The following is a 21,136-nucleotide window of genomic DNA, read 5'->3' as shown; positions in this document are numbered from 1 at the left end:
AGTAGCTGAAATGAGGGTGAGCCATCTGATTTGTACGTGTTTGATGAAGGTCTGCTCATCCATCCAGTTGCAGGCCTAGCTGCGTATCAAAATAGTCCACTTGGCGGCCAGGTGATGCCTTCAAGTAGTAGAAGCGATCAAGCACTAATTACTCAGCATCTTGTTCAAACTCACTGATACCTTTGCGAAATGCATTATGGTCTACATGCAAGTCACAGGGAATGAATGGAAGAAGTCCTTGAAAACCCTCATCATTCATGTGTTTATTGGTATGATTCCAAATAGTTTTGTTCACATTGGGACCATCGGATCCGAGGCTGATGAGCTGATTTAGAGGTAGATGGAATGCACCATTTTCCAGTGCATTCAGGATAGCTGCATCAACATCTGCACCCTTTGCATGCCCAAACATCAATGATGTGAAAATATGACACAGGTTTGTCTACTGTCAGCACACCAATATCTGAAAAGTTTTGAACATTCCCTGTTTCATCATTTTGTAATGTGAAAGCACATTTTGTAATAAGGCCCAAGTCCATCTGAGAGTAGATATGATATTTTGGACTTTCCCATTGAAAACTGGCTTGATGTTTCGCAAGGGAACATTCTGAGGAATAAGTCAGGTAATCCCTCACACGATCGATAGCTGAAGTTGCTCTCGTATACTTTTGAGAGCCCATAATATTTCAACAGTGGCAGTTTGTTCTTGTTGAGAAGGTGTCTGTACCACATAAGATCCACACGATTTGGTAACAGTGCTTGTTGAGGGGACTGTGTTGGCCTCAGTAATTGTCACAGCACAAACCGATTCAACAGCACTAGCATGTTCTTTTCAAAGTGTCTCTGTGTGCTTCCGAATCGGGCTTTAATAATAGCAGCATGTTTCAGTCCTTATGAGTGGTTTAAAACTTGACAGAAGCCGGTATTTCTCACTTGGAACGATTTGTTGCACGTAGGCACTATAAATATAATTCTTATTTACCCGACACCATTGTTTAACTAGCTTTCCATTTTTTTCCGTCTTGTTTAACCAGAATTCTTGGAATTTGGTTAAATATTGATTTTTTTCAATGTTCTTCCAATACTAGGATTAGTAGTGTATCAATTTGTAACCAATCTATGAATCCGTCACCAACAGTGCATGAATAATATAGCATTTACCAATATAACTAAAAACCCAAAATAGAAGTCATATTGTTAAATATATCACATAACATCTGGAAGCACTGCAATCTTTGTATCATGGATTTATCCAAGTGGGTTTTACCAGGATCCCATGTCTGATGGGGTTGGGAAAATTAGCACGAGTAAATCATACTTGGGCGATTTTTTCGTGACACTGAATGATGTGGTACACCACTGTTAAAATAATTTAATAGAACAGACATATTAATTAAATATTTTAATTGGGAAGTTTTAGTGCCACTTTTTTTTTGGAGGGGGGGGGGAGGGGCCTATGTTCGGACCTACAGAAAATCTGGATAAATCCCTGTGTATAGCAGTGCTACAAAGACTGTTCACTATAAAGCCTCTCCATTGGTTTAAAATAATGTTGCGAGATCATAATCAATGTTTCAAAGTACCACATTCCGTTTGGGCCTTTTTAATGTAAATAAGTTGGAAAATGATAAATACTGTGAAATTTTACACCAACTGTGATATTGTATGCAAAAATATAGTATGTTCGACCATGTCATCCCGTAGGAATGTGCTGCCCAAATTGAGTTATGGGTGGTTATTGCATCATTTGGACACATTGATTAGAAAAATGAACGGTAAAAAATTTGTGACGACCTTACAGGTATCACGTGACTTCTTTTTTTCTTTTTTTGAAATATTTATTTTCCCCAGTCCATTCTGATCATGTCAAGGTTGGGGAGCCTTGAATTCATGGCCTTACATCAAAGTGATATAATTTATATACAAGTACATATATCTAATTTGTGGTATAATAATGTTATATAGTCATATATAACAATTTGATACATAAATGCATTTGTAATGTTTCTGTATAAATTACAACATTATCATGGTTTCAGTACATGGGCATACATAGGATTTTGAAAAGGGGGGTTCCAAAATAGATTGCAGAGATATTGGGCATATATTTCTATGGTGAGTTTTGAAAAGGAGGGTTCCAAAATAGATTGCAGAGATATTGGGCATATATTTCTATGTTGAGTAAATATAGTAATGTCAGATATCAATGTCAGATATATTAAATTATAAAAAAAAGCGATTTCAGGGTGTGTGTTCGGTCGAACGCATCGAACCCCCCCCCCCCCCCCCCCCCCCCCCCCCCCCCCCCCCCCCCCCCCCCCCCCCCCCCCATGCAGTATAGAATAGTACACAGATTCTTAACTACTAAAAGTACTAATCAAAATTATACCCAGGTGATTTTCCAGTCTTATATATTAGTTATGGAATTCCCTGGAATAAAAACCATAAAAATGTGTGAGTATTATCATGACCTGTTATGGTATTCAAAGAACCGGTACAAAAAATGACAATAAATGACCTGTTATAGATAGAAATATGAGGTATTTACAAGTTTACTGCAAAACATATGTAATTTGAAACAGACTCCAGGTCTTTTTCGTTTCGCACTAGTATAAATTTACCCCCCCCCCCCCCGCCAATGTATTTATTTATTTATTTTATTTGTTTATTTATTTGTTTTGTTTGTTTGTTTGTTTGTTTATTTATTTATTTATTTATTTATTTATTTATCAATTTATTATTATGTGTTTTGACCATTATATCTTCTTTCTTCTTCTCCTATATTTCCCAGTCCTTTCCATTCTATGCGTCATAGCAATTTGTTTAGTTTTTTGGCAATCTTTAATTTATACAGTCACGTGACCTCTTAATTGTCTTGACCTTTATAAGACTATAATGACACATTACCGACTGGAACTGACCATGGCATCTATATTTTACGGGCTCCAGGACTGCCTTGGGTGTTGGGTTTCGCAGATTTCCCTCATACGGGCTTCCTTCTCATCTATTCTGTTCAATTGGTGACAGTTTTGGTATCGCAAAAATGTAGGACTTGCTTCTCATTGATATAGAGTTAGCTCAGTCAATGTGTGGTTGTAGTGTTCTGCTGAGTTTTTCTAGCATAATAACTCCCATTGATATAGAGTTAGCTCAATCAATGTGTGGTTGTAGCGTTCTACTAGATGGAGGGTTCTTCTTATCGAATGACCATGACTGCCAGTACCCAACTTCAGATTGTCCAAGGCCAGTACTATCGATGCAATATTAATAGATGTACCCTTCACGTGTATCGCTGGCCGAAATTTTAATTATCAAGATGACAACGCCCATGCTCATCGTAGTAGACTAGCGACGGCAAAATATCATCACATACCCGTGGCCAGCTCAGAGTCTCGACCTTTCACCCATCGAACACGTCTGGAAGATCATGGGGTGACAGCGGACACAACTTGAACGTCAGCCGACCGATTTGACCGAGATGTGTTCAGTATCCCCCAAAATCAGATTGGACGCATGATAAAAAGCATGCGTCGCAGGATCCGTGCATGCTTGGCGAATTGTGGAGGTTTCACCCTTTACCCTGAAGCCAAAAACGTTATATTCATCCTCTCTACTATTGGCATCAATTTGTGTTTCATCTGGCCATGTCAAACTACATGAACATTTCACACCTATTTACTGTCTAATAACCTCTTGTGTAATTTTTCAGTAATTCCTATTAAAATATATAATGAATATTCTCCATTATTTAATGTTATATTTGAATGTCCCTACTTATATTTTGCCAACATCAATGTGCTCTACTGGTGTCGTTAAACAAAACAAACTTTATAGTTTACCAGAGCATGCAGAGCAGCCATACATACATGTAATTCATCAGCGCAAAACAACTATTAGTATTGCCCATCGACTTTTATATCTTAAGGGCACGTAACTAAAGAGTAACTAAAATGGCTCGACTCATTGGACATCCTGAAAACAATCAATTCACAAACTTAATCATTCTCAATCACAATCTGCATCGTTGACACATGACGAAACTGAAATATTCAAATATGTTTTAATTATCTGGCATATCATACTCAGATTATTTTCATTTGGAGCAGCCATTGCCGACATATGCCACTATAACTCTAAAATGGTCTCGGTCAAATAAGGGTCACTTGATCCCCTTAAATAGGTCAGAAATTTTTCATAATCCTGATGTCCAAATGGTGCGATATCTACACCTAACTCAATTTGGGCATTAAAATCCTACGGGACCCTAAATTGCGACATTTCAGCCATATTAATACACAAATTTCTGTAATGTGAGACAAAAGCAACAATTTCAAAACCCATGTACAGGCTCAGTGTAGTGGTGCTACAACTCCAGACAACTCGGCAGACAGTTAAAAAAGTTTGTTTTGTTGACACCTCTACAGCACCATAATTAATTAATCATCAACTATTGAATGTCAAACATTTTGTCGTTTTCACTCATTATCTTCAGAGGAAACCTGCTACATTTTTCCATCAGCAAAGAACACTGTGCACGCACTTTCCCATAAACAGGACAGCACATAATACAGCCTTTGATATACTCATCATGGGGATGAAAAAAGACCTAATCACAGAATGGAGATTCGACCTCTGTGACCAAAGCAACTCAGGCAAGTTCTCTATCAATTGAGCTAGATTCTGCCCCTCACAAGACAGCTTCGTCCGAGTATTGAAGGAGCACAATAAAAAGACGTGGAAAAAGTAACATTTCAGTGTAAAAAATTCAGACAAATAAAATTATAGAAGTTGCTGCCAACCCAAATCAAAGTGACTGGATATAGAAGAGATGATAAATGTTACAAGTATCGACAGACATGCTGTACGTTTTGCTCGTAAAAAGACATATTTTGTTATGCCTGTGAAACCTTCCCTCAGTTTACTTCATTGGGAACAGCCTATATGGTATAGAATACATGTTGCATTTAAATGTTTCATAATTGTTGTCTTTTAAAATAACACAAGCAATATGCAAACCTTTACAGTAATTCACGGCATTTTGAAGTTGTGGACGTCAAAGCAAAACAAAATATTAGGAAAAACTAGGTATTTTGAATAAAAAGTAGGGAAAATAGGACCGAGATCAAAAAGTAGGAAAACGTAGGAAAAGAAGGATGACTAGACAGCCTGCTAGAGGTAATACATTCTTAAATTCTGTCCTGCTCAAAGAAGAACATCTAGTTTTCAATTCTTCCGGGGGATCGTGCCCCCGAACCTCTGTATAAAATCGCAATAAGTCAGCCCCCTCCCCAGCTACTCTCGATTCACTAATATCAAAATCTATGTTAGCTCCGAAACTTTCTCTTTCGACCAACCGTTCAAAATTGCGCCCAAATCTCCTCAATCAAAATTGCGCACCATTTTCTCTTTGGCATTTAACTGCTCCATCAAAATTCCATAGCACCATTACCCCCCCCCCCCCCCCCCCCTGTTACCGACCACGGTCGGGCTGTTGGTGCTCCTTTGCACCTGCCAGTGCAGGCGGTCCTTCCTCCTACCCACCCCCACCTTTCCTGTCCTGGACAGAGAAGCCGGCCGACGCCGGCTCTTGTGCCCAGGACAGGTGTGCTCTACAACCGCTTGTTCTGAACGTGCACGCAAAGCCCTATGACCTGACCTGACCTGAACTGCCCCCTCCCCAAATGTTCACTTACTTTCGCCATGCCTGCATATCTCTGACCATGCCTGTGCTTTAATATTAAAAACCTACATGTTTGTCCTGAAAATATTCTCTCCGAGGATCATGGGGGGGGGGGGGGGGGGAGGGGACAAACAAAATAGAGGCCTATGGGCTCCAAATACTGAAATACGTGTCTGCTGATAACCACAAACTGACGCATGGGGCAAATTAGTAAAACCGCTAAATTGTGGCAAAAATCCGCTCCCCCATCCCTTCGACACAGCACACATACACAAACACACACACACACACACACACACACATACACCACACACGGGAGCCCATACACCTATTATATGTGTCCTATCTATTCCGCAGCCTATGGACATTAATTTTTATATAACACAAAAGAAAAAAAGTCAAAACTTGTAGTTTTAAAATGACTAATTATGTTACTAGGGTGACAGGAAATCGCAATTCAGATCTACATTTGAAAATTGCCCGGGATAGTATACCCCAGGAAACCTCTAAATTGCTCGGGGGCTTCGTGCACTCGGACAACGCACTTCATGCCTTGAAAGTTGTACCTATATGCGCTTTCCAGACGATTCGTCTACTGGACAATTCGTCCACTCACCTCGGACAATTCGTCCACTCGATGACTGCATTTTTTTCAAACATATTAATAGTTATTTCTTTGATATTGTAATCGTTTCTTAACATTATTTTGTGGTATACTATAACCAAAAAAGTAAAATAGCGTTAGAATTCAACATTAATATCCAGTTTTTATTAACTGTTTGTATTCATTATCATGCGGACGATTCGTCCACGGACGATTCGTCCACTCGCTCGTACATTATCTCACATGCCACGATGTGGTAAATAGGTAATGCAAGACTCCGCGTCGGAATCGGGTAACTGAGACCGTAGGCGCATAGCTTTACAGTAGGCCTATTATTTATTAATCAAATGCTGGTAACTCAGTCATTAATACATTTGTCCTAGCCCCCCCCCCCCCCAAAAAAAAAAGAGATAAAAAAAAGAAGAGGAACAGTTCCTGTTTATTTGTTACGCAGAGAAGAAGGAAACCAGTTGGCAAACCATCGCTCATCAGGTAGATGTGAATGTTGTGAATTATGTCACTGGCGTAGGAAGCGGGTGTGGAGGATGTACTCTCCCCCACTTTTCAGATATTTTGCTTTATTATTTATAACAGTGTAAAAGTGTGCCCCCACTTTTTGGCACTTTCCTACGCCACTGTATCACAGTGTATGTAACTGACTGCCAAACACATTAATGAAATTATTATGAATGAACACACACACACACACACACACACACACACAAAGTGACGTGTGCGCACGCACGCACGCACACACACACACACACACACACACACACATAGGCCTACACTACGTCCCTCCGGACAATTCTTAACAAAACTATAAACTGTCCCTTCCTTCTACACATTTTGTTGTTGTTTGTTAATAATGTTAATTTGTTTTAACATAAGAAAGTAAGAGTGTTTTTGAAATAATTAAATTTTAAAAACTATTTTTGTGTGCATGTTACAAAACAGTTGGCTGAGAAATAAATAACTTGTAGTAAATACCATAAAAAAGGCGTTACCTATGGGATGGACTATAAAAATCAGAGAACTGACCAATTACATAGTTCCAAATAAAATAAAATTATTACTTTGTTATCATGGGTGGTCGTTTTTGCTCGAAAGTACCAATAGGTCTAATAGTACTGGTATGCATATTATTCTTGGATTTTGTCAGAAGAAAAATGACTATTACTCCATTTTGTTCTGTTAATGCACAGAAATATATGTTTATTTAAATAGTTTATTGTATTATCAGGGCATTTATGTTGTTTTACAAATTAGGCATTTGTTTACTTTGTGCATACAGAAGCTAACATCACTTTAGTAGCAAGAGATCTTTTATATGTGCTATCCCACAGACAGTATAGCACATACCATGGCCATTTCAACCGATCCTGCATCAGACAAGCACTTAATAACGGGGCTATATGTCCCATCCCTGAACATTGTGGCAGATAACTTAAGATAATGCATTGTTCACCGAGTATCCATGACAATACCATAATAATAGAACTACAAAGTACAGGCAACTATGAAATATCAAGACTAATTGTAAAGTTCTGGTTTCATAGGCATACGGGCTCTCATTTTTGTAGAAGGCAGACTGATTTTTGCCCGAATTAAACTGAAGTGCCTGAATCTGGATTGCAACGTTTATTCATATTAGCATTACTGCCAAACTACTATATAGGGTTGCAAACGAATTGCAACACATTTTTACATGGGTTACAACTAATATTGTGGGTGGAATAATGAAATTACATGGTGAAAAGTCTTCAGGCCAGCTCATTTTACCCAAATTTCTCTATTTTTGCCCAAATTTAACGATTTTCTCGCGGACTGGTTGGTCCCCAGCCCCCATGTCTCTTACGCTTATGACTGATTTCAGGGATAGATGCAAGGTATCTTTTACATGTAAATGCACCATCCCCTCTGTTTGCAGATTCTTTTTTTGTTGTTGAAAATTCATACCCAGATGAATATAAAAGAAATAACAATCCTGATGAATATAAAAGAAATAACAATCCTCAAAAAAACACTTAAATTGATTATAAATACACATTTGTTAAACACTGATTTTTGACGCACTTCAGACTTAAACAGGGATACCACAGCCTTGAATTCCTAATTATGTTTACATTACATATAGTATCCAGGGGAGGTTTGAGGCCTGTGTGCTTCCACAGCCTTGAATTCCTAATTATGGAGGTGGGGGTGGGGACGTAGCCGAGTGATTAAGCGCTCATTTGATGCGCGGTCAGTCTAGATTCGATCCCCATTGGTGGACCCATTGGATTATTTCTTGTTCCAGCCAGTGCTCCACAACTGGTGTAACAAAGGCCATGGTATGTACTATCCTGTTTGTGGGATGGTGCATATAAAAGATCCCTTGCTGCTAATCAAAACATGTAGCCCATGAAGTGGCGACAGCAGGTTTCCTTTCTTAATATCTGTGTGGTCCTTAACCTTATGTCTGAAGCCATATAACCGTAGATAAAATGTGTTGAATGCATCGTTAAATAAAACATGTCCTCCTTCTTCCTTCCTAATTATATTTACAATACTTGTAGTATCCAGGGGAGGTTTGAGGGCTGTGTGCTTCCACACCTATTAACTTGTTTTATATTTACAATACTTGTAGTATCCAGGGGAGGTTTGAGGGCTGTGTGCTTCCACACCTATTAACTTGTTTTATATTTACAATACTTGTAGTATCCAGGGGAGGTTTGAGGGCTGTGTGCTTCCACACCTATTAACTTGTTTTATATTTACAATACTTGTAGTATCCAGGGGAGGTTTGAGGGCTGTGTGCTTCCACACCTATTAACTTGTTTCCAGGGGAGGTTTGACTTGTGCTTTATATTTACAATACTTGTAGTATCCAGGGGAGGTTTGAGGGCTGTGTGCTTCCACACCTATTAACTTGTTTTATATTTACAATACTTGTAGTATCCAGGGGAGGTTTGAGGGCTGTGTGCTTCCACACCTATTAACTTGTTTTATATTTACAATACTTGTAGTATCCAGGGGAGGTTTGAGGGCTGTGTGCTTCCACACCTATTAACTTGTTTTATATTTACAATACTTGTAGTATCCAGGGGAGGTTTGAGGGCTGTGTGCTTCCACACCTATTAACTTGTTTTATATTTACAATACTTGTAGTATCCAGGGGAGGTTTGAGGGCTGTGTGCTTCCACACCTATTAACTTGTTTTATATTTACAATACTTGTAGTATCCAGGGGAGGTTTGAGGGCTGTGTGCTTCCACACCTATTAACTTGTTTTATATTTACAATACTTGTAGTATCCAGGGGAGGTTTGAGGGCTGTGTGCTTCCACACCTATTAACTTGTTTTATATTTACAATACTTGTAGTATCCAGGGGAGGTTTGAGGGCTGTGTGCTTCCACACCTATTAACTTGTTTTATATTTACAATACTTGTAGTATCCAGGGGAGGTTTGAGGGCTGTGTGCTTCCACACCTATTAACTTGTTTTATATTTACAATACTTGTAGTATCCAGGGGAGGTTTGAGGGCTGTGTGCTTCCACACCTATTAACTTGTTTTATATTTACAATACTTGTAGTATCCAGGGGAGGTTTGAGGGCTGTGTGCTTCCACACCTATTAACTTGTTTTATATTTACAATACTTGTAGTATCCAGGGGAGGTTTGAGGGCTGTGTGCTTCCACACCTATTAACTTGTTTTATATTTACAATACTTGTAGTATCCAGGGGAGGTTTGAGGGCTGTGTGCTTCCACACCTATTAACTTGTTTTATATTTACAATACTTGTAGTATCCAGGGGAGGTTTGAGGGCTGTGTGCTTCCACACCTATTAACTTGTTTTATATTTACAATACTTGTAGTATCCAGGGGAGGTTTGAGGGCTGTGTGCTTCCACACCTATTAACTTGTTTTATATTTACAATACTTGTAGTATCCAGGGGAGGTTTGAGGGCTGTGTGCTTCCACACCTATTAACTTGTTTTATATTTACAATACTTGTAGTATCCAGGGGAGGTTTGAGGGCTGTGTGCTTCCACACCTATTAACTTGTTTTATATTTACAATACTTGTAGTATCCAGGGGAGGTTTGAGGGCTGTGTGCTTCCACACCTATTAACTTGTTTTATATTTACAATACTTGTAGTATCCAGGGGAGGTTTGAGGGCTGTGTGCTTCCACACCTATTAACTTGTTTTATATTTACAATACTTGTAGTATCCAGGGGAGGTTTGAGGGCTGTGTGCTTCCACACCTATTAACTTGTTTTATATTTACAATACTTGTAGTATCCAGGGGAGGTTTGAGGGCTGTGTGCTTCCACACCTATTAACTTGTTTTATATTTACAATACTTGTAGTATCCAGGGGAGGTTTGAGGGCTGTGTGCTTCCACACCTATTAACTTGTTTTATATTTACAATACTTGTGGTATCCAGGGGAGGTTTGAGGGCTGTGTGCTTCCACACCTATTAACTTGTTTTATAATTAGGTTTTTGAATACTAGTGATTTTAAATTTAATTTGTTCATGTTTTAGAAATAAATTTTATTTATGATATTATTATTATTTTGTTTTCAAAGAGAAACATTCACAAAGGGTGTTACATGGCAGAGGAAGTTGCAGACTCGTCTCCTGTTAATAGTGTGGTGGTTATGCAGACTGATGATGATGGTAACTTTGTTGAAACGCAAACTGCTGGAAACAAATCTCCCACTAACATGACTGAAGATGTCACAGATTTGATTGACAAGTCATCAGACCAGTCACACTCCACCGAATCAAGATCGTGCGACAATGAAGCAGAAAACCGTTCCTGTGATATTTGTGGAAACTGTTTTACAGAGTGTGAGGTTCTCCACAAACACATGAGAACACACACAGATAACAAAATCTACAGACTTGATTCACAGACACCAGCAGATTCAGAAAGACCTGAATCTAAACCATACAAGTGTCCATCCTGTGGCCAGACGTTCAGACAGGAGAGTCTGTATGACCGCCACGTCCAAACCCATGCTGAGCAGCGGTCGTTTCGATGTCCTCTCTGTGGAAAGTGTTTTATTCAGGAATTTATTCTTAGCAAGCATATGTCCAGTCACTTGGCTCAGGACTCCCATGTGTGTAACATCTGTCTGACGGGATTCGGCCAGGCAGAACATCTGCAGGAACATTCTCAAATACATGAACATATATCTGGCTGCTATATATGTAGGTAGGTAAACAGCTACATTCCTTTCCTTTCAGTATTTGCAGTGTCAGCAGTGAGTTAAACATTCCTTTCTTTTTTGTATTTGCAGTGTCAACTGGGAGTTAATCATTCCTTTCATTTCTGTATTTGCAGTGTGAGCAGGAAGTTAAACATTCCTTTCCTTTCTGTATTTGCAGAGTGTGTGAGCAGGAAGTTAAACATTCCTTTCCTTTCTGTATTTGCAGAGTGTGAGCAGGAAGTTAAACATTCCTTTCCTTTCTGTATTTGCAGAGTGTGTGAGCAGGAAGTTAAACATTCCTTTCCTTTCTGTATTTGCAGAGTGTGAGCAGGAAGTTCAACATTCCTTTCCTTTCTGTATTTGCAGAGTGCGTGAGCAGGAAGTTTAGCATTCCTTTCCTTTCTGTATTTGTTGAGTGTGAGCAGGAAGTTCAACATTCCTTTCCTTTCTGTATTTGTGGAGTGCATGAGCAGGGGTTAAACATTCCTTTCCTTTCTGTATTTGCAGAGTGTGTGAGAAGGGTTTCAAGCACAAGGGTGTTCTCGAGTCTCACCTTGTGAGTCACCCTGGAGAGAAGCAGTACATGTGTGGTGAGTGTGGCAAGAGTCTCGTGTCTGTGCGCAACCTCAAGGCCCACATGACGATCCACTCTGGGGAAACCCCTCACAAGTGCGGGGTGTGTGGCAAGCAGTACGGGGTGCCCCGCCACCTGCTGCGTCACATGATGCAGCACACGGGCGACCGGCCCTTTGTGTGCGGAGAGTGTGGCAAGCGCTTCCTGCTGAAGCAGCATCTCAAAGTTCACATGGTCACCCACAGCGGGACGAAGGATTTCAAGTGTGACATCTGTTGGAGGCAGTTTACCCTGAAACATCACCTCAAGTATCATGTAGACAAACATCATAGACACAAATCAGAGACTTGTTCACCCTGAAACATCACCTCAAGTATCATGTAGACAAACATCATAGACAAGAATCAGAGACTTGTGTACCGGGCAATTCCACGGTAACTGACGTAACATTCAGACATTTTTTAACGTCTTGATTTATTATTATTTTTTAAGTGTTCAATAAAATTCTTAAGAGTGTTTTTGATCGAAATAAATATATTGTAACAAAGTCATGTCAAAAGAAAATTTCATTGCATACAATCTCAGCGCAACTACAATCACAAATGAAGGGTGGGTAACTGACGCAACAAACAAAGTAACTTGTATTTGACATGTCTTTGAATTTGCTCAAATTCTCTGAATCTGAAGAATGAAGTTTTCAGGTATATATAGAAATGTGTAGTGCACAGGTAATATATGATCACTAGAACAAGAGAACTAAGTTTTCTACAAGGAATTTTTTATTAACTTTTTTATTAATGGGTAACCGGCGTAACACTAAAAGTAACTGACGCAACATTTGCGAATCATAAAAACTAATAAGAACATATTTTAAAAACAAAACATTTGTCTTTGGCAACTGGTTCATCCAAATTGTAAGAAATACATAAATCTTAAAAGGGAATTAAAAAAAACTAACAATAGGGGCATGTTCAGAGTGGTGGGATGGGGGTCAACCCCCCCCCCCCCCATTTCCCAACCCTATCTCTACTCAAAGCCAATTATTATTATTATTTTAATATGCATATACACGCATTTGTCATGGTGAATTTTAGGACACCAGGTTCTCACAATTTTCAAACCCCCCCCCCCCCCCCCCCCCCCAGTAACTTGGGCAGTTGCACCGCCCCCTCAATGCCAGTCTGAACCCCCACTCCCTTCACAATTTTCTGCACACATGCCTCAACAATGAGACAACAGCTTATGCTTACGTTTATATGTACTTCATGGAAGTGTACATCATGGAAGTGAAATGATTTTTTTTTTTTTTGCAATTTCCAAGTATATATACATGTATATATACTGCATTCACTTTCTTATGACATTACCAAATGACTGAACTAAACCAAATCTTTCATAAGAAATCGATGGGAATAAGGCAGATAATGTAAATAACCCATATTCTTTCTTTAAAATCTGGGTTTTTTTATTCTCAGCATGCTGTCCTGTCTCATTTTTTGTTCTTGTTTGATTTCACTTTATCTTGCTCCATTTTTCACTATTCTCTGTTCTTTTCCCTCTCCAACCTCTTTCTGTCTTCGTTCAAATATGCTTGATTCTCGTTCATTTTCTAGGTTGCTGTCTTGGGAGGTATTCTACTAAAAACATCAGCAACTTGGGATATTTTCAGGAGTAGTAACCAATTTATCAAATGAAAGGACATTTGCTATTTAGAACTATTAAAGGGGCAATCTCATAGTTGCATAATACATTTCCAAAAATTATTATTATTATTTTATTTATTTTTTGAAATGTAAAGATTATTCTTGAATTAAATTACATGCCCATAAAATATTACAACCAAATAACTTCATTTACAGGTAAAAAAATAATTATATCATTACAAAATTCATTTCAGGTGACCAACAATTAATTGCGTGAAATCACATTTTGAATTTGAGTTGCAATTCCACAATGACAAAGGGTTGGCTGTTTTGTTGAATAACTGATGCAAACTGTTTATGTACTTTACAATTTTAGCCAAGAACTCATGGGAAACCACTGTGGCAGTACGGTGTAATGTTGATTTTTTTTCCTGAGTTAATTATGAAAGATTATGTATAAAATCATCTAATGTGTAGTTATTTATCATAAAAAATTGTCAAAATAGTCAAATAAGTGACTTGACACTACATGTATGAAACTGCAATTCTAAATTTGTGTTACCGGTAATTATTATTGAACTTTATAGATACTGTTTACAATAAACTGTGCTGTACATATATTAATCTAAGCTAATGAAACAATGTCTACCTCTGACATCACAAGCAATACAATATATCTAATGAAAGAAATTATATGTGCATCTGAAGTCAAAAGTATAAGGGTATATGCATTGATGCTTGTGAAACTGATATCATCTACATACATGTATCTATTTAAAAACAGTGTTAACTGAGTCATGATTATTTTATTTTAGTGAAATAGACATCTTTAGATTAACTTCTATACATTTACACAGATGTGATAATACAGAAATTATAAAACTTACAAGTGCAAAGGTCAAGAAAATTCTGAAACTTATTGTTAAATTTTTTTTATAGCACTCACTCTAGTTTAGGAATTAACTCATTTCACAATCTTACATTATGCCTCCAAGAAATATAACAATGGAAAATAATGTATGTGTTATTGTGTTGCATCAGTTACTGACTGGGGGAGTTACATCAGTTACCAATAAATTTTAATTCTTGGTGTGCCCACTTAGATTACTATGTGGCTATGCTGTGTAACCATGGCACAACTAAGAGAATATAAAAAAATGTAATATATTGTAGCACTGTAGGAGGGCAATATTAAAATTAAGCTTCAGAAGGTAACTGATGCAACTCATGCTATAAGTTTGAGTTTTTATTCATAAAAATCTGTTCCAAATTTATTGATTTGTGTTGTTTGGGAATTACCATTAAGATCTTAGAAACAAAATGCAATACTTACCTTTATCATATTCATCCAATTGTAATGGGACAGTTTTGAATTGAAACCTGAGTATTTTATGGTTTATTGATTATTAACAAATAATTCTATGTGAAAAATAAAGGCATAACAGGATTAAAAATTCACTCCAGAGGTATAATTTTTCGTGGAATTGCCCTATCCTGAAACATCACCTCAAGTATCATGTAGACAAACATCATAAACACGAATCAGACTTGTTCACCTTGAAACATCACCTCAAGTATCATGTAAACAAACATCATAGACATGAATCAGAGACTTGTTCACTCTGAAGCATCACCTCAAGTATCACACAGACAAACATCAAAGGCACGAATCAGAGACTTGTTTACCCTGAAACGTCACCTCAAGTATCATGTAAACAAACATCATAGACATGAATCAGAGACTTGTTTACCCTGAAATATCACCTCAAGTATTACACAGACAAACATCATAGGCACGAATCAGAGACTTGTTCACTCTGAAGCATCACCTCAAGTATCACACAGACAAACATCAAAGGCACGAATCAGAGACTTGTTCACCCTGAAACGTCACCTCAAGTATCATGTAAACAAACATCATAGACATGAATCAGAGACTTGTTTACCCTGAAATATCACCTCAAGTATCACACAGACAAACATCATAGGCACGAATCAGAGACTTGTTCACCCTGAAACGTCACCTTAAGTATCATGTAGACAAACATCATAGACATGAATCAGAGACTTGTTTACCCTGAAATATCACCTCAAGTATCACACAGACAAACATCATAGACACGAATCAGAGACTTGTTCACCCTGAAACGTCGCCTCAAGTATTCGTGTCTATGATGACAAACATCATAGACATGAATCAGAGACTTGTTCACCCTGAAATATCACCTCAAGTATCACACAGACAAACATCATAGGCACGAATCAGAGACTTGTTCACCCTGAAACGTCACCTCAAGTATTCGTGTCTATGATGACAAACATCATAGACATGAATCAGAGACTTGTTTACCCTGAAATATCACCTCAAGTATCACACAGACAAACATCATAGACACGAATCAGAGACTTGTTCACCCTGAAACATCACCTCAAGTATTCGTGTCTATGATGACAAACATCATAGACATGAATCAGAGACTTGTTTACCCTGAAATATCACCTCAAGTATCACACAGACAAACATCATAGACACGAATCAGACTTGTTCACCCTGAAATATCACCTCAAGTATCACACAGACAAACATCAAAGGCACAAATCAGAGACTTGTTCACCCTGAAATATCACCTCAAGTATCATGTAGACAAACATCATAGACATGAATCAGAGACTTGTTCACCCTGAAATATCACCTCAAGTATCATGTAGACAAACATCATAGACATGAATCAGAGACTTGTTTACCCTGAAATATCACCTCAAGTATCATGTAGACAAACATCATAGACATGAATCAGAGACTTGCTCACCCTGAAATATCACCTCAAGTATCACACAGACAAACATCATAGACACGAATCAGAGACTTGTTCACCCTGAAGCATCACCTCAAGTATCACACAGACAAACATCAAAGGCACGAATCAGAGACTTGTTCACCCTGAAACGTCACCTCAAGTATCATGTAAACAAACATCATAGACATGAATCAGAGACTTGTTTACCCTGAAATATCACCTCAAGTATCACACAGACAAACATCATAGGCACGAATCAGAGACTTGTTCACCCTGAAACGTCACCTCAAGTATCATGTAAACAAACATCATAGACATGAATCAGAGACTTGTTTACCCTGAAATATCACCTCAAGTATCACACAGACAAACATCATAGACACGAATCAGAGACTTGTTCACCCTGAAACGTCACCTCAAGTATTCGTGTCTATGATGACAAACATCATAGACATGAATCAGAGACTTGTTCACCCTGAAATATCACCTCAAGTATCACACAGACAAACATCATAGGCACGAATCAGAGACTTGTTCACCCTGAAACGTCACCTCAAGTATTCGTGTCTATGATGACAAACATCATAGACATGAATCAGAGACTTGTTTACCCTGAAATATCACCTCAAGTATCACACAGACAAACATCATAGACACGAATCAGAGACTTGTTCACCCTGAAACGTCACCTCAAGTATTCGTGTCTATGATGACAAACATCATAGACATGAATCAGAGACTTGTTTACCCTGAAATATCACCTCAAGTATCACACAGACAAACATCATAGACACGAATCAGAGACTTATTCACCCTGAAACGTCACCTCAAGTATTCGTGTCTATGATGACAAACATCATAGACATGAATCAGAGACTTGTTTACCCTGAAATATCACCTCAAGTATCACACAGACAAACATCATAGACACAAATCAGAGACTTATTCACCCTGAAACGTCACTTCAAGTATCACACAGACAAACATCATAGACAAGAATCAGAGACTTGTTCACCCTGAAATGTCACCTCAAGTATCACACAGACAAACATCATAGACACGAATCAGAGACTTGTTCACCCTGAAACGTCACCTCAAGTATCACACAGACAAACATCATAGACATGAATCAGACTTGTTCACCCTGAAATATCACCTCAAGTATCACACAGACAAACATCAAAGGCACGAATCAGAGACTTGTTCACCCTGAAATATCACCTCAAGTATCATGTAGACAAACATCATAGACATGAATCAGAGACTTGTTCACCCTGAAATATCACCTCAAGTATCATGTAGACAAACATCATAGACATGAATCAGAGACTTGTTTACCCTGAAATATCACCTCAAGTATCATGTAGACAAACATCATAGACATGAATCAGAGACTTGCTCACCCTGAAATATCACCTCAAGTATCACACAGACAAACATCATAGACACGAATCAGAGACTTGTTCACCCTGAAATATCACCTCAAGTATCTCACAGACAAACATCAAAGGCACGAATCAGAGACTTGTTCACCCTGAAATATCACCTCAAGTATCATGTAGACAAACATCATAGACATGAATCAGAGACTTGCTCACCCTGAAATATCACCTCAAGTATCACACAGACAAACATCATAGTCACGAATCAGAGACTTGTTCACTCTGAAATATCACCTCAAGTATCACACAGACAAACATCATAGACATGAATCAGAGACTTATTTACCCTGAAATATCACCTCAAGTATTATGTAGACAAACATCATAGACATGAATCAGAGACTTATTTACCCTGAAATATCACCTCAAGTATCACACAGACAAACATCATAGACACGAATCAGAGACTTATTTACCCTGAAATATCACCTCAAGTATCATGTAGACAAACATCATAGACATGAATCAGAGACTTGTTTACCCTGAAATATCACCTCGAGTATCACACAGACAAACATCATAGGCACGAATCAGAGACTTGTTCACCCTGAAACGTCACCCCAAGTATCACACAGACAAACATCATAGACATGAATCAGAGACTTGTTTACCCTGAAATATCACCTCAAGTATCACACGGACAAACATCATAGGCACGAATCAGAGACTTGTTCACCCGGAAACGTCACCTCAAGTATCATGTAGACAAACATTATAGGCACGAATCAGAGACTTATTTACCCTGAAATATCACCTCAAGTATCACACAGACAAACATCATAGGCACGAATCAGAAACTTGTTCACCCTGAAACGTCACCTCAAGTATCATGTAGACAAACATCATAGACACGAATCAGAGACTTGTTCACCCTGAAACGTCACCTCAAGTATCATGTAGACAAACATCATAAACACGAATCAGAGACTTGTTTACCCTGAAACATCACCTCGAGTATCACACAGACACACATCATAGACACGAATCAGAGACTTGTGTAGACAAACATCATAGACACGAATCAGAGACTTGTGTACCATGAAACATCACCTCAAATATCATGTAGACAAACATCATAATGAATCTGAACATTTATATTGAAACAATAGTTTATCCACGTTTGCTATGTTCATTGTATAACTGTATTATTGTAAAATGCTGGGACAGCCTATTGATAAAACCACTTAGACAGTAAGAAAATATACCTGTATAAACCAATAACAGTTTTGCTGTTAGATCTACATCAAGATTATAATTATATACCAGCTGGTGTTAATCCATCTTTCTCGTCCACAATATACAACATGTTTCATACTTTCATACTATCTTGGTACTTAATAGATTTTGAATCCACCCCCACTATCAAATAGATTTCAGTGTAGTGTATTAAGTATGAACAATGATAATTGTAAAATATGCCTTTATTTATATATCAGCATGTATGTAATTGTATGGTACTATAGTGTATTAAGTACACAAATTAATGTTGGTAAAATAGTATGCATTTATTTGTATATCTGTGTTTATTTGTTTGTATATCTGGGTGGGATTTAGCTCAGTCGGTTGAGTGCTCGTCTGAGGTGCTTGCGTCGCAGGATCGAACCACCTCGGTGGATTGTGATTGTGTTTTTTTCTCGTTCCAGCCAGTGCACCACAGCTGGTATATCAAAGGCCGTGGGATGTGCTACCCTGTCTGTGGGATGGTGCATATAAAAGATCCCTTGCTGCTAATCAAAAATGCCATATAACCAGTAAATAAAATGTGTTGAGTGCATCATTAAATAAAACATTTCCTTCCTTCTTCCACCCAGTGCACCACAACTGGTCAAAGGTTATGGTATGTTCTTTTCTGTCAGTGGGAAAGTGCATATAAAAAATCCCTTTGGCTATTTCTCATTCCAGCCAGTGCTCCACAACTGGTGTAGCAAAGTCATGCTATTAATTGAACAGAGTAGCCCATGAAGTGGCGACATCAGGTTTCCTCTCTCAATATCTGTGTGGTTATTAACCATATGTCCGACACCGTATAACCATAAATAAAATGTGTTGAGTGTGTCGTTAAATAAAACATTTCCTTCCTTCCTTTTTCAGCTTATTTGTATTGCAGTATGGTGTATGTGTAATTGTACAAACAATGATGTTGCGTGTTAAAAGATATATGTAAAAGGGAGGAAGAAATGTTTTATTTAACAAGGCACTCAACACATTTTAATTACGGTAATGTTATATGGTGCCAGACATGTGGTTAAAGACCACACTGATAATGAGAGGAAACCTGCAGCCATGTCAGAATTGGCTACTCTTTCTGAGAGCAGCAAGGGATCGCTTATATACAACATCACACAGACAGGATAGTACATACAATGGCTTTTGTACCACCAGTTGTGGAGCACTGGCTAGAACGAAAAAAGATAAATGTACACATGAATGCAAAACACACATGTAACATGACATATTTCAGCCTGAAAATATGCAGCTAGTAAAAAAGTAAAGTAAAGTTTGTTTTATTTAACAATGCCACTAGAGCACATTGATTTTTTATGTTATCATTGGCTATTGGATGTCAAACATATGGTCATTCTGACACTGTTTTTTTAGAGCAAACCCGCTGTCGCCACATAGGCTACTCTTTTATGACAGGCAGCAAGGTATCTTTTATTTGTGCTTCCCACAGGCAGGATAGCACAAATCATGGCCTTTGTTGAACCAGTTATGGATCACTGGTCGGTGCAAGTGGTTTACACCTACCCATTGAGCCTTGCGGAGCACTCACTCAGGGTTTGGAGTCGGTATCTGGATTAAAAATCCCATGCCTTGACTGGGATCTGAACCCAGTACCTACCAGCCTGTAGACCGATGGCCTAACCACGATGCGCCCGAGGCCAGTCTGCAGCCAGTAAAGCACATATTTTAGTAAAATCCATTCGGGTTGATTCTTACAAATGTGTTCAGCTAGAAGATGGTTTTCTATGCATACTGATGTGTATTTATTAGTCCCCTACCGATCCAACTGGAGGGGACTATAGGTTTCATCTCCATCCTTCTGTTTGTCTATCTATCTGTCTGTCCATCCATCCATTTGTCCCATATATAGGTTTCCGGAAAGTTTTTGTATAGCTATATCATTTACTGTTACAGATAAAGTTTGACTTTCATGGAGATTTATTCATTTTTGATGGAGTTATGGCCC

General features: G+C 38.3%; 1 protein-coding gene across 1 annotated transcript; it reads left to right on the top strand.

The window, feature by feature from the left end:
- The first annotated feature begins 6,749 nt into the window (after nucleotides 1-6,749).
- Nucleotides 6,750-13,181, top strand: LOC121390497 (gastrula zinc finger protein XlCGF8.2DB-like). The gene is made up of 3 exons (XM_041522326.1): nucleotides 6,750-6,776; nucleotides 10,863-11,494; nucleotides 11,997-13,181. The coding sequence occupies exons 2-3, from the start codon at nucleotides 10,887-10,889 to the stop codon at nucleotides 12,421-12,423; spliced, it is 1,035 nt and encodes a 344-aa protein (XP_041378260.1). The 5' UTR covers nucleotides 6,750-6,776; nucleotides 10,863-10,886; the 3' UTR covers nucleotides 12,424-13,181.
- Nucleotides 13,182-21,136: the final 7,955 nt, after the last annotated feature.

Source organism: Gigantopelta aegis, chromosome 15, assembly GCF_016097555.1.
Source record: "Gigantopelta aegis isolate Gae_Host chromosome 15, Gae_host_genome, whole genome shotgun sequence".
Lineage (NCBI taxonomy): Eukaryota > Metazoa > Mollusca > Gastropoda > Neomphalida > Peltospiridae > Gigantopelta > Gigantopelta aegis.
This window is presented reverse-complemented; position numbering and strand designations above follow the sequence as displayed.

Coding starts and splice junctions, on each gene's coding strand:
- LOC121390497 (XM_041522326.1), top strand. CDS start 10,887: ATGGCAGAGGAAGTTGCAGACTCGTCTCCTGTTAATAGTGTGGTGGTT. Junction 11,495..11,996: donor TCTGGCTGCTATATATGTAG/GTAGGTAAACAG, acceptor CTGTATTTGCAG/AGTGTGTGAGAAGGGTTTCA.